This window comes from Eulemur rufifrons, chromosome 15 (assembly GCF_041146395.1).
Source record: "Eulemur rufifrons isolate Redbay chromosome 15, OSU_ERuf_1, whole genome shotgun sequence".
Classification (NCBI taxonomy): Eukaryota; Metazoa; Chordata; class Mammalia; order Primates; family Lemuridae; genus Eulemur; species Eulemur rufifrons.
This window is the reverse complement of record NC_090997.1, coordinates 34,282,638-34,298,049: the sequence shown is the minus strand read 5'-3', so window position 1 is coordinate 34,298,049 and position 15,412 is coordinate 34,282,638. Positions and strand designations below refer to the sequence as shown.

Here is a 15,412-nt window from a genome sequence, read left to right as displayed (position 1 = left end):
TTGCTGAAGGGTAACTGGCATTATCAAGGACAAGGGTATCTTTTTTCATTCTACAAATTTACACAATTTCTTATTCTTAGATTTTTGCAGGGGGATGAAACTCATCGCATATATTTGGGATGTACAACATGTTGAGTGCAAAGTATACTACATTATATTCATAGAACCTTCCATATGGTTTGCTTCTAGAAAGATTGTAAGATTTTCAGCATGAATTCTCGGACTAACTCTGGCTGATATAAAATTCTTTCACATGCCTGAGGTAATCATTTCAAGCACATGGTCTCAGGTGGAGTCTGTGTTCATATGCTTACTCAAGAGTAGATTTATGCTATCTGCTGCTGCATGCATTGTTTTTTTAAACCCACAACACTATCTTCATGACAGGAGTAGCAGGAAATAGAAAGAAGACAAACTGGCCTTCAAGAACAGGTTATTACCTGAAAAAATTACTTCAGGAAAACCTGATCTTAAGTTATTGCAGAATAAATCTAAAGCAAATCAAAAGGAGAAACATAACAGCAAGAAAGGAGATAATAATAGAAAATAACCCCAGGAAAACTCATTCTTAAATTATTTCAGAATAAATCTAGAACAACTAAAAAGGAGAAAAATAATAATAATAATGATAATATGAAAAATATTAAACAGAGCCCCAACCAGCATCAGAAGATCCGCTTTTCCAGTGGCTGTCAGTGCCTCAGCTGCTGGAGATATGTCCCTCTTCCATTTTCTGCCATCAACGCTACTTTAGTTGCCACTTCAGAACCCAGAGCATCTTTTCTCACAGCACCCGATTCCCAAGACCCTTCTGCGCTTAACCCGTGGCTCTGCATTGAAGCACAGAGCTCTTTTTGTTCCTTTTGTTATAAAGGTGTTTACACGCACAACAGCGATGTCTACACCAACAACAGCCATCATCTTTGTTGGGCACTTGCTATGTTTTTGGTACCAGGCCCTTTGGATCTGTCATCTCACTTAACCAGTGGGCTAGGTATTGCTATTCACTAGTATGAAACGGTTTTCAGGGATCATAGCTCTTTGAATTGTTACTGGCTTTGAGCAGTGCTGATCCCATCGCCGTATCCCTCCAAAAGTGAATCTTGGGGCCAGCTCTCACCATCTTAGTGGAAGGAGTTTAGTATTTAGTATTTAGAATTCAATGGGACATTGTACCATAGAAAAGAGATTGCATTTTGATACTTAATCTTGATACTTTGGGCTCCTTTAATATAGGTGACTTCCTTTTTTTCATCAAAGCCTGGCACTTAGAAATACTCCAACCCAGGATGCTTTTATTTCTTAATTTACTATGGATACTTCCATAGTTATTAAGGTGTCCATTATGCGCAACATGGAAAATTTTAACTAAAAAGTATCCAGCCATATATTTCATTAGGGTCTTGATTAATGTATATTAAAAGGTATAATAGTCTAAATTTATTTTATTTCACACTAGAGATCTAGTATATGTTCTTATAATGAATAGAAATAATAAGCCCTCTTGTTTGCCTTTTGTGTCTTTTTAGGCTTCAGACAATTTAAGTAGTGAGTCAGTTAATATCAACAAACCTGCTGTGGACCAATTAGACCAATAAGATCTTTTTTTAAAAAATCCTTAGAAGTTTGGCATTTTAGAAGATTTTTACTCTCATATTCAAAACTAGATTTTTTTTTTTTTTAAAGCAGAAAGATAATTAGGCCATTCTGGAACCTGTTAAGTAGAGGTTAAATGTCAGTCAAAATAGCACTACTGAAATGGAAATCAATGAAAATATGTTGTTTCTCCCTGAAAGTCAGAGATGTGACTTTTGAAAACCTGCTATGTGGGTTATTCTGGAAGAAAAAAAAACAAAAAAAACCAAAAAACAAGCTGGTGACTAAGTGAGAGGTATATTAAGAGTTTCCCACACACTATTTAACACACAATCCAGCAATTCTTATTAGTAATAAGGAGAAATGGAAGACTAAAGAAAAGAAGGAAAAAGAGCTGCCAGGCTGAACTCACCACAACTGCATCTCAATGGGGAGATGCACCTGAGTGCATAGTGCATCAGTAATTTAAATATGTCAGAATTATCCAAGAGAAGCAAAAACTAAATCTGAATTCAAACCATTGCTTTGAAGGCTGGGATGACAAACTGTGTCACCCTTGCTGGCAAGAAAATCCTCCCGTTTTCTCAGTTTACACAGTTGATCCCACCATGAGTCATAGATTTTCATGTGCTCTCTACATATAAAAAGTATTTTAAGAATGTCAGATGACTGCTCTCTTTCAGATTTCCACTTCTCCTTTCAAATGTCCATTATTGCCTGTGAATAGTGAGGAGGAGTCAGAAACCAAATTATTCAACCCACAAAAATGCTTGGATTACCAGTGGCACAATCCCATAGGCATTTACTAAGATAATTTAAGAAAAAAATTCTAGTCTTTAGGTGAGTGTATTTCTGATTTTTATTCATTTCATGCCTGCTATACGGCCAAAAAATATATCCAGTTCTGTTTAATATAGCCCTGACAAGTTTTCCTTGTGTCTGACAGGCAAGAGTTCTAGGTCTTGGTGATGAGCTTTGATGGGTAGTGCAACAAGGCAACAATTGGTAACTCAAATCTGTGCTCCACAAAACAAACAAACAAATAAAAAGCTTATCAATGTTTTAATCACAGATAAGAAAATAATATATTTTTATTTTAGAGACAAGCTAGCACTCAGGAAATACTAATAATGATTTATAAGAAAACTTAAATTTGTTGGATTAAAGAGATATGGAAATTTTTTAGATAATTACAAATGTATATTTTCACATACCCACCCTTTGGAATGTCTTAAAGGAATCAAATAAAAAGAAATGTAATTTATGCATGGCATAAAGCACTCTCATATCTTGTGACATTCTTACTTGGGCAGAAGTTCCAATGACTGTTTTATAAATTCTTAATGTAGGGGAAATTTTTGCTTCAATGGAAAACTATGTGTTTTTCAGAGAACACCTTTCCAGGTTTTTGGATTCTGATTTTACGGGGCTCTGCTCCTTTCATGGCCTTTGAGCTATTTTACAACTCTGTAACTTGTAGATAACTGGTAGCAATGCAAAATAATTCTTGTCTATAGACATGTAAATAAATTGTCTAGTGGAGGCTCAACTGAACTTCCCTCCCACACCGTGGAAGAAGCCAGTTTTGCCTCTACTTGCAAATTCATTTCAGTATTTCTGATCTTAAAATGTTTTTATTCTTTGGATAGCCCTTTAAACTGGTTGTAACATCTTACTGGTTTCCTCATTAATAATGACAAATAAAAAAATGAGTTAAATAAAATTATTTAGCATGTGTTTATTTTCTATCTGTATGAGTATCATGATTTTATTTTTATTTGTTTGGAAAATTATTCGCTAATAAGAATACAAATAAAAAGTAGTTTTTGAGTGGAAAGTTTTGAAATTAGATGTCTATAATCTCTGATCTCACAGATGGTTATTAGTCTTTTCTTTTTCATTTTTCTGTGCTGTAATTTTACTCTTCTAACTTTTATTCAGCTTCTGTTCATTTTTTAACGTCAGATAAACTTTTTGATGAGTGGCAAATCAATGCAACAATTAGCAATTTAAATCTGTGTTCCACAAAGTCAAAACAAACAAACAAACCAGACTATCAATGTTTTAATCACCATTTAAAAAATGATATATTTTTATTTTGGCAACAATTTAGCACTCAAGAAATACTACTGATGATTTATAAGAGAACTTACCTTAGCTGGACCAAAGATATGTGGAAAACCTTTAGACAATTATAAGCAGTGTATATTTTCACACAACTCCCTTTTGCAAGTTAATATTTTTATTGAGACTATCCACAGGAACCATTACACTGTATTCACAGGAAAATTTCATGACATCCAATAAATAAAAACAGATTTTTATACTTACCGTGCCCCACCAGAGAGCATCTGCATATGTAGAAAACTCTTTATTGGCATCCTTTTCCACCAGGTAGACAAGGAAAGATGAAAAAATAAGGACCAAAAATCCTATGTACCAAGCTGTGATTAATTCCTAGATATAAAAAGAATGAAAGATTTTTAGAGATAGAAGGTTTTTGAAAAAGGAAAAAAAATCTGCATGATTCCATTCACTTTACTATGTCTTGGATGTTTGTGATGGCTTTTAAATAATCCATTACATACCATACCCCAAAATTGCTTTAACCCATTTCTGAAATGACTAAGTTTATTTGTGATAGGTTTATCAAATATTACAGCAATCAGTGAAAAAGTTTCAAAAATTTTGTTCCAAAACTTAGAGAGCAAATCTTACCTTGCTGTGAGCATAAACCACTGAACCCAGTAATTTCCAAGTGCCTCCCCTTCGGTCCATGCGCACCATACGGAGGATCTGTAGGAAACGGAGACTTCTGAGTGCAGACGTGGCAAAAATATTACCCTGAGTTTTTGCAGAAACAACTGCTATTGAAGCAATAAGAACAATGGTATCTGAAAGAAACAGGTTGAAACAGCCGTAAGTAGCATGACTAGGACTTTTTATTTCTCAAAACAATATTTCCGAAAGGTTCACTTGGCACTTTATTCAAGATCAAATAGACAGATCTTGGACCCTAGCCTCACCTGGTGCCACTTGGGCTCTGCCATGACTGGAGAGTGGAAATGCAGAGAATGGGACTTATCTATTCCTGTAGTTCTGACCCCTTGGCAACTGTGTGCTTTACCTAAGCAATTTTGAACCACATGCTACTTAACCTTCAACAGATTGGACAATGGCCTTCTGAGGTAGCCTTCCACAACATCTCTGCTGTCATCAGCATTCCTATCGGCAGAAAGGAGCTCCTGCTTCCGTCCCCAATGGCAAGGCTTCTGGTTGATGTGACCAGGGAATCGTAGCCTGTCCAGCCGAGAAAGTGCCGCTAGGAATGATTATGCCTCTTGTTCTCTTGCCAAAGAAGTTTTTATCTCCTTCATGCCAAAAATTCCCTAATGTGGAGTGTACAACTGCACATACTGTTTAACAAAGGCCTCAACTAAGCTGAATACTCTATGCTTTCTGTATAGAGTAGTCTTTATAGCCGGCCCATCAATTGTGTGTGAAGTTTGGTGCACACATTAAGTAATATTACATTTGTTACAATAGAGTATGTAATTATAAACACTGTGCATTGCATGGGAATGGACATTTAATGTTTGACATATTAACATTTGGTATAAAAAATATCTGCCTTTTTGTAAGCAAAAAAGAGAAAAAGAGCAGCTAATAAAACTACCAAAAAGATAAAAGAGAACTTAATCACTCCAAGAGTCAATATCTGAGTAATGGAAAGAGGCGTTGAAGTGGGAGAAGTGAAGTGGGGATGAATGGCCTCCTGTGGCAATTTTAATAAAAGTTAGCTTGACTTAAATATCCTCAAATACAATTTCCTTCCTCCTCCAAGTGGGTTGTGCGTGACTGGGCTTCCACACTCCAAAGAGGAGTTCCACTTCAAGGGTGTTGCATTTGCAATGTTTCTGTTATCCTCAGGATTAACTGTAGAATGAACGTGTATTCCTCATTCAGTTCATCCTTCCCCCTGTGCTGAGAAAGGTCTGGTCTCCTGGTGTGCACTGAGATCTTCTGAGTCACTCTGCTGGTGCCCTTTTATGGGTCAGTGCTTAGACAGAGAGGGGTCAGTGGCTGGCAGTGCAAGGGTCAGTGGCAGGACTTTTCCCAAATCAGATCTAAACATTATGCAGTGGGTGGGGGCCCCAAGAGCCACAAATGCATCCTTGAGTTACTACTCTTGGCAACTCTTAGAAAAGAAAAGGAACTAATGTGTTGACACAGGCACCGAAGACATATTTTAAGTGTATAAAAGCCAGGTGCAAAACAGTATGTACAATGTGATCTTATTTTACTAAAAATATATATTAATATATGAGTAGGGAAAACGTGAGAATATACACTGAGTATTACCATTAATTATCTCTAGAGGTAGTAAATTGGGGTGGATATGTGTATAAGAAACTTTTCACTTTCTAAATTATTAATTTCTGTAATGTTGGAATTTTATAACAATGAGTATGTCTTTTGAATCAGGAAAAAAAACTTTTATAAAAAGAGTTATGTGCAAACACATCTCTCGGTTTTCATCATTTGGAGGGATTTACTCCTGAGACTAGTGGTTTACAGACAAAGAGACATTACTTATGTGGCCCTGCTGGATATACATTTGCTTTTATTTCATTGGAATCCTACTTTCTCCTAAGTGCAGAAAGGAAAGAAAAATATATAATATTTGAAATAGTAGAAATAAGTAAATGGTAAATAAGTAGGGGTGCAGAAAATACAACACTTAAAACTTACTATGTGCCTAGCATTTTCTTTAAGTTTTTTATAAACATTTAATCCTTATAACAACCTTATGAGTTAGGTATTCTACAGATTCCATTTTACAGATGAAACAGGAGAGGCACAAAAAGCATATATTGTATTAATTAAAAAAATCAGCTATTGATTTGTTATGTGACAGCACAAAAAGTATGCTATGAAGTTAGCTCACTAGAGGAAACCTAAAGAAAGTAAAAAGAACACTGGTGACTTGACAAAATTTCAAAAATTATGCACACAGTGAATGATAATCTCAATGTTTGAAGTTTCAAAATATGCAAAGGTAACCACAGATTTGATTTAATACCCTCATTGTAATTCAGATCAGACGAGAAAGTCAGAGTTCAGTAAAATGAAATCATAGATGAGCAACCAAATGGCAGACAGTGAATGCAGTCACAAAAATGCTTCTGGTTGGGTTACAGTCTTCCACTGGAATTCTGCTGTCAGTACCACCTAGAATATTTTCTAGGCTAATATTTTAGAAGTTATGAGTAGACTTTACTTTTATTTTATTCATGTATTTATTATTTTTGTGGTCTATTACTTTATAGAATGGAGGTTCCACAGTGTTGGAGCATTGTTTTGTCCACTAATGTATCCCAAGTATCCTAGGATGGTGCCTGAAATGTGGCAGACACTCAATAAATATTTATAAAATGAATTTAGATTAAAAACATTTAGAAGTAGCTTGAGGTTTGTTCTCTTACCACATCAATGGCTTAACAACTGGGATATCAACCTAAAATACTCTTAAATTTATCAAAAGATCACTTCAGTATTTAGCATTGAATTCTGCAACATAATAGTTATAGCTGTCATCTATTAAAATTTATAAAAATTAAATATCCCTAAGATTATTGGGAGAGTGGTTTATTCTGTGCAATTAGTTAATTGTCTAAAATATTCTTTGAAACAACTGAACTGTGTTTGGTGAAGATACCACATTTTAGGGTAAGGTAGAAACTACAGATAGCCCTTGAAGCTCATTGGCTTCAGGTTCATTTGTTTATCTACTACATATTAAGCAGTTAACTGAGTGTCAAGGATTACATTAGACACTTGAATATTAATTCATCCATTTGACCATCCATCCATTACAAATATTTATCAAGTCCCTACTGTGTATTAGGCACTGTGCTAAATGTTCTATGTACATTAGTGGTTCTGCATGGGGACAATTTTGCCTTCCAGGGGTTACCTGGCAATGTCTGGAGACATTTTTGGTTGTCATAACTGGGGAGGGAGTTGCTACTGGCATCTGTGGTATGGGCCAGGCTTGCTACTAAACATCCTGCAATACCCAGGATAGCCCCCAGAACAAAGAACGACTCAGCCCCAAATGTAATAGCACCAAGGTTGAGAAAGCCTAATGTACATTATTTAGTTCTTCAACAACCCTATGTAGTAGGTAGTATTGTAACCATCTCCTTCTTATAAATAAAGAAATTGAGGCTTGTAGTGGTCAAGTGACCAAGGCCCAACATTCATATATGGTTGAGCTGTGACTCCAAAGCTGTGTCCTTAAGAGTTATGGTGTACCACTCCTTGGATTAAAAAAAAAATCCAGGGCGGGATGGGGGTGGGGGAGGAAGAGAAAGGGGGAAGCTGTGAAAGCAGGTGGATAACAAATCAAGAATAAATTGTTATCACATAAAGCATTCAGGGAGGAGAGAAGTGCAGGGAGGATAAAGCAGAAATAAAATGATGCTAAAAAACAGATGGTACTTTTATGGATACATCAAGAGGAAATGGGGCTAGAGAAAGAAATAGAACTGTTAATAAACAAGGAGGAGCTCTAAATTGCATAAAAAAAAAAAAGCATGTAATCCTGAGCTCTTAAAATCTACATCTCCCAAAGGAAACAGATATGAACAAGTTGGGAAGTAGTGAAGAAAGAGTTATTGATTAGAAGCAGCCCAGTAGAAATGTGGAATATAGATTTACAAGGTATTAGGAAGTAGTTTCACAAACTTACTGACTCACTTAGAATGATTTATAGATGATTCTTGAGATTTGAGGTGACTGCAAAGATTTGAACAAAATAAATACTGTAATGATATTTAAGACACATAGGGACTGTGAAAGAACTTATTATTAGATGCCACAGAAGCTTTGCTTGAGTATCATTTAGTCAGCAAAATCGATATGAATTGATCACCATGGACCCTGTTTACAAGATATGAGTCACAGAAATACCAAAAAGCCCTCATTATAAGGTGGGTTCACATCTAATGCTATGCTATCATGAATGCAAGGATTGGGTTAAAGCAAGGCCAATTATACATCTGAACTTGACCCGCTGTGTTTGGTTGCCACAATTACACTACATGATGCATCTGTTAGAAGGCATAACTTGGCTCAATTTAAAATCACAATGCAAAGAACTAAATCGTGTGGATCAAACAAACCATGGTTGAACACTTTTAAATTAGTTGTTGTAAAGACGGATCCATTCTCTAGAGGCGGACCACAAAGACGATACATCTTGACCCCTCCCTAGAAACTGTCTGTAGACTTCAGGCTTTTTAAATTTTTGCAAATTCTAAGTTATTCTGAAGTCTCAGAAAGTTTTCCCTAATAACTAACATAAATTTACCTCTTGCCCTTTATTTATTTGTTTTAAATTATTATTTTTTTTACTTAAAATTTTTTTTTTTTACAGACGAGTCTCGCTATGTTGCCCAGGCTGGAGTGCAGTGGCTATTCACAGGTGCGCTCCCACTATAGGTCAGCACCAGAGGTTTGACCTGCTCCGTTTCCTACCTGGGCTAGTTGACCCCTCCTTAGGCAACCTGGTGGTCCCCTGATCCCAGCAGGCCCTCTTGCCCTTTAAACTCACTTTATCTTGCTCTCTCTGGGAAAATCAGAAATCCAATAAATGCAATGTTCCTAATGATTATATTATCCTTTCCCACCATCTTTTTTGTTCCAATGCCTTGAACTATTTTTAGTGGCTTCACTATAAACTAAACTTGGAATAATTTTAATGAAATATATGTTTAAAGTTATAAAAGCAGTAGCTGTTATAAAATATCAAAACAATACAAATATGTTTAAAATAGGAAAGTAATTTATTTAATTAGCCAATTACTTATTAATGAATTTTTAGGTTACCTTTAGTTTTGCTATTAAAATGATGCTGAAATGGACAGGCTTGTACATCTATTTCTATAGGTATTCTTTTTAAGGATAAATTCCTAGAGACTGGATTGCTGGCACATTTTGATTTGTGATAGATATCAAAATGTCCTCAAAATGATGGTACCAATCCTCACTGATAATATGAAAATATTTATTTCTCTCTTCCTCCTTCCTAATAAAAAGAAATGCTAATAATAGTAATACTAAGGGATAATATTTACTGTTTACTATGTGATAGACATTTTTCTAGGCAATATTATAAATCTTTAATCTTTGCCAGTACAAGGCAAAATCATCTCTTTTTAAAAAATAGACTCCTGGATTAATTTCATGTCATTTAGGAGTCATAAAAGTCAAGTTGTCTAGAATGACTTTGTCCATTCAAACATTATAAAAATGTTTTTCTCTATTTTATTTTAGTGTATTTATATGCTTGTTTAGTTAATGAATTTACTTTTACTATTAAGAATGGTCTTCGTGGCAAAGGTAGCTATGTCCACCTCTCCACCACACATATGTGCTTCTCTTCTGAGGTACAGCCTTATCCTTGGAAGGTGACTGCCCATCCAGGAGCCTTATTTCCTGGATCCCCTTGTCTCGGGGTGAGGAGAGGTGACTAATTCTAGCTAATGCAAGGTGAGTGGAAATGATGTATGCCACTTCCAGGCTGAGGGGCAGCACATGTGCCTTGTCACTTTCTCTTTTCCTGTCTGTCGACTGCGTGTTGGTACTAAGGATGTCCTTAGAATGCTGAAAATGGCAGTGCCTTTGTTAGCCTGGGCTCCCGCATGACAGCACAGAGCACAGCTTTTACCACACATCCCAACCCCCAACAAGGAGCATCTTCTCTGGACTATCACACAAGCAAGAAATAAACTTCTGTTTTGTTAAGTTACTGGAATTTGGAGATGTGTATGTTACAATAATTAGCATTACTCTAACTTATACAATCTTTAACTTTTATGGAATTTGTGTTTGTCTCTGTGGGGAAGTAGAGAACTAATCTCATTTTTTATGCCATATGATAGTCTGTTTTTCCAATATCATCTAAATAAAAAGTCTGTCCTTTTCCAAATGTTTCCATATATGTATTGAGAAACCTACTTTCGGATTCTATTCTGTTTAATTGCTTATTCCTGAATTAGTACGACACTAGACATCTGATAGGGTAAGATTCCTTCAACATTATTCTTTTTTAAAAATATTAGAAAATCTATTGATTTTCCCAAGTGAATTTCAGAATAAATTTATCAAGTTAAAAAAATTCTGATACAGATTTTATATTAAATTTATAAGTTGGCATCTTTTTCTTTATTGCCTCTCTCATCGCATATCCATTGAGTGGGTTAGTTTTGTTGATTCCGCCTCCACAGTATCTTCCACATGTAATTTTCTCTTTCTGTTTCTCCTGTCTCCTTCCTCGGTCAGGCCTATGGTACCTCCCTCTTGGCTGTCCCTATAACCTCTGACCTCCTCTCCACTCTCTTGTCTTGTCTTTCTCTAAAACATATTGTATTCTATTGCCAGATAAAAATGTTAAGGTGATTATGTTATTTCTCTGATAAGAAAAAAAAAACAAAAACCCAAAAAACTTCCAGTATCTAGAACAAAGATCAGATTCAGCTGCCTGGCATTGAAAGTGCTCTATATAATGCTGCTGCCCTTCCTGGAAAGCCGTCCCCCCTTCCCTGTCTGGTTAACTTCTGCTTGCTTGTGGAACTCCGCACAGGCATCAACCCATTCAGGAAGCCTGCTTTCACACCACGGTGCCCAGAGCTCTGTGGTATGCTCCTGTCGTAACACTTATTACCTAGGATTCTAGTAGAAGTCTGTTTACTTGCTGGTCTCTTCCATAGTATACTGTAAGAAACTGACGGCTGCAGAAGTGCTTATTTTTCTTTGTAACCTCAGTGCCTCACTCAGTACCCATCGTACTATAGAAGTTCAGAACTTATTTAATGGATACTTATTTGATGAGTTATTTGCTTATAGTAACACTCAAAGAAATGGAATACAATTTTATAATTTCAAGGGTCTTAGAAATAATATCCTCAAATCTCCCTCATTTTGCAGTTTAGAAGCTGAGGTACAAACACACAAAATTTAAACATTCCATGTGTTAAAAAAAACCCCACACAGATTGAGACACAAAAAACAAACTTGGAAAAAAAATTGTAACATATATCATGATGGACAAAGGGCTAATACCTTTAATATATAAACATAGTAATAAGAAAACATACTAGTAGAAAATTGGACAGAAGGCATAAATATAAACTTACCCCAGGAGGAAGTAAAAATGACCAATAAATATAAAGAAAGTTCTTCTTTACAATTTCTAGTTTGAAAATTTAAAATAGCAGTAAGTTACCATTTCAGTCTATCAAATTGACAGTTTGAACCAGCAGCAGGGAGCCTGCAGCCTTAAGGCTGCATGTGGCCTTCTAGGTCCTTAAGTGTGGCCTTTTGACTGAATTCAAATTTTACAGAACAAATCCTTTTATTTTTATTAATAATTTTTTTCATCTTTTATATTTTTATTTTATTGTTAAAATGAACATATTTAAAATACCAAAGAATAAAATAAGTTTCAACAAAATAACCCTCCTACATTGACTAGGACAATTAGAACATTAGTAAGCATAAGGGCTAAATTGATGGTTGCTATGCTCATGATTTAGTTCTAACTTCCCTTGCCTGACCGGCAACATTGCCACACAAGAGAGTTTATGGGGGTCGAGTATGCCAGTCTGTTATCAGCTTCTGACAATGGTGCACTGTGTTTCTATTTGAAGTGGAACTTGTGAATAGTGGCACAGCTTGACAATATTTTTTAATTCTGCCTGCTTAACAGCCCATCATGTCAAAGAAGACCAAGAGAATGCTGAAGGAAGAAAATAGATTTTTTAATGAGGATTGAGAACTGCAATATTATCTTATTTCTGATAAAGATGATTTGCTTGCTCTGTGATACTGCAGTATCAACATTAAAGAAATTCAGTGCTCATCAGAGCTTGTATTGCAGAAATTAAAAGATGAAAAGCAAAAGCAAAGACAATTCTTTCAAGCAGCAATAAGACCTGGAAATAATGCCACTGAAACAACTTATAAAGTAACTTACGTACTTGGGAAAAAGGGAAGCCATTAAGTGATGTAAAAGTTGTGAAAGAATGAATTGTTGAAGTTGTAGGATGCTTAGACACCAATAATGTTTCAAAGTTGAAGTTGTAGGATGCTTAGACCCCAGTAATGTTTCAAAGTACAAACAACTGCTTCTTTCATGGAGAACCATAACTGATGGGCAGCATGAATTAGCCTCCACTTAACAAAACAACTTCATGCAATACTTCAAAAGGAAAATATATATTATTCAATCGCTTTGGATGAATCAACTGATGCTACGAACTCAGTGCAGATTTTATACTTCATTCAGGTCATAACAGAAGATTTTGTTTGCTATGAAGAGTCACTCACTTTGGGCACTCTTGCCAACAGAACATGGGGAATAGATATCTTCAACAACTTTCAAGATAAATGTCATGAAGTTGGACCAATTTTGGTAAATTTATTGAGTATATGTACAGATGGTGCAACTTCCATGACAGGAAAACATGAAGGGTCTATTGCACAGATAAAAAAAGTATTAATAGATAGATCCAGATGCTCTCATTTCTTTTCATTGTATCTTGCATCAGTGAAATCTCTGTGCCAAAGGTACTATTTAGAGTGATACTTTGCGACAAGTTATAAGTATTGTTAACTACATTCCTGCAAATGTAACATGGCATCATCAGTTTCATAACATGCTAAAGTTGAACAATAAGTATTCAGTGTGGATTTGCCTTATCATTCTAAAGTGCATTGGCTATCACAGGGACAGGTGTTAGTCAAAATTTTATCTCTGTAAGAACAGAGAGTTAAATTTTATGAATAACAGAATCAGCAACGTGAATTATTGAGAGATTTCTGTGGCAATGCAGCATTTCTGTGTGACATCCTGTCAAATCAAAATGACTTGAATATTTCTTTGCTAGATAAAACTAAGTCTATATATGATATGTGGCAAAAAGAAATCCAAGCATTTGGAAAAAAGCTATCTTTTTTCAAAACACTTCTTCTTCAAAAGGAAATTTCAGATGAACATTTTTCCCAGTTAGCAAAGGTCACTGATGAGCAGAATGATATATGCAAATCATTTGAAGAATATGCAGCTATTATGGACCTATTAATTAAGGATACAATGAAGGGGTCACTGATTTTGAGCATCATGACATCATGCTCAAATTATTACAGCATTTCAGTCTCCTAGTTGATATCACCAAGGCATCTAAAGAAGCATAGATGGAATTGATTGAGCTCTCAGTAGATGACATTTTAAAGTCATTATTTGATGCTAAGAAAGATCCAGTTGAAATATGGAAACATGCAGTAGAATACCCACGCCTTCAGCAACACACCTGAAAAATGCTTTCTTGCTTTACAACTACTTATTGCTGGGAATCTATATTCTCCTACCTAACCCAAATCAGGATTCCTTAAGGTCACAAATGACTGATATCCATTTGGAGGATCAACTGAAACTACAGACCTCCCTGCTGCAACCAAATAGTCAAATGCTTTCCAACCAAAAGCAGACACAGCAAAGTCATTAGAAGATCAGTTAACTTTAAAATTAACAAATAGTTTTCATTTTTTCAAATTACTGAGTACATAGTAGTTATATTTTCACAAAATAATATACATTTTTAAGTATATTTAATTGAAGTTTCTTGAATGTGGCCTTATTTGATTACAGCTAAATTAATGCAGCCTTCCAACATGAAAAGGTTCCCCACCCCTGGTATAAACAAATGAATTGTCAATACTGGCAATGAGGAGAAGAAAATGTTCTTTCAAGATTTTCTGTAAGTGTAAAGTGGTATAATTTTTTGGGGGGAGAGCAATTGGCATTGTCTGCCAAAACTATTAACAATGTGAATACCTATTGTTTTAGCATTTTAATTCTAGGAATTTATCCCAGTGAGAATACTGTAGATGTCAACAAAAGTTTGCATCAGCATGTTTAACATAAAAAGTTAGAAGGGATCCAGATTTCTAATAAAAATGGATTGATCAAAACCAGCATGGTATATCCCTTCTAGAGCATGGGCTGTGGAGCTCATGTGCCTGAGTTCCAGCCCTGGCTCTGCTTCTTATTAGCTGGGTTACCTGGGTTAAGTTACTGAACTTCTCTGTGCCTCAATTTCTTTATCTGTAAAATGAGGATAATAATAGAACCTATGCCACAGAGTTGTGAGAATTAAATAAGTTAACATGTGAAGCATCTCATTACAGTGCTAATTCATAATAAATTTTAGCTAATTTATTATTACTATTATTATTACCATGGATACTATGCAATCACAAAACATCATGTTTTAGAATATTGATGAGATAAAATGTTTCTAATGCATTATATAAAGAATTGATTACATAGGATGATTCCAGTTTTGCCCCCAAAAGGATAACAATATATTCTTCTAGTATATATGAAAACAAATACTATAAGTACATATATACCTTTATGTTAATGGTGATTACCTTTAGGTGGTGGGATTATGTGTAAAATTTAGTTTCTTTAAAAATATACTCGTTTGTTCAAATGATCTACAATAACCATGTATTGTATTTGTAATGAGAAAAAAGAGAATAAATATTTATTTAAAATAAAAATCTATTTACCAGGAAGGTTACCACATTGGCCAAGGTAATTTATTTAGTCAGTGGTGGGAGCAGAGAAAGGAAATGGGCAATACTTATTGAGTACCTCTGATGTATGAGGCTACGCGGAGTGCTCAGGACACACACTCTATTTCATTACTTCTCCATAACAGCCCTCCAAGGAGGCACAGAGGTT

The 15,412-nt window shown here is 35.2% G+C and overlaps 1 protein-coding gene across 5 annotated transcripts in view; it reads right to left on the bottom strand.

Annotated features, from left to right (window-relative positions):
* The window catches only part of KCNQ5 (potassium voltage-gated channel subfamily Q member 5), a 508,163-nt gene that overhangs the window by 95,500 nt on the left and 397,251 nt on the right, over nucleotides 1–15,412 (bottom strand). For all 5 annotated transcript variants that reach the window (XM_069487726.1, XM_069487729.1, XM_069487730.1 and 2 more), the window contains exons 4-5: nucleotides 4,315–4,490; nucleotides 3,928–4,053 (exon numbers count right to left, since the gene is read on the bottom strand). In XM_069487726.1, coding sequence (XP_069343827.1) covers nucleotides 3,928–4,053; nucleotides 4,315–4,490 — 302 coding nt within the window. The remainder of the gene's footprint in view (nucleotides 1–3,927; nucleotides 4,054–4,314; nucleotides 4,491–15,412) is intronic.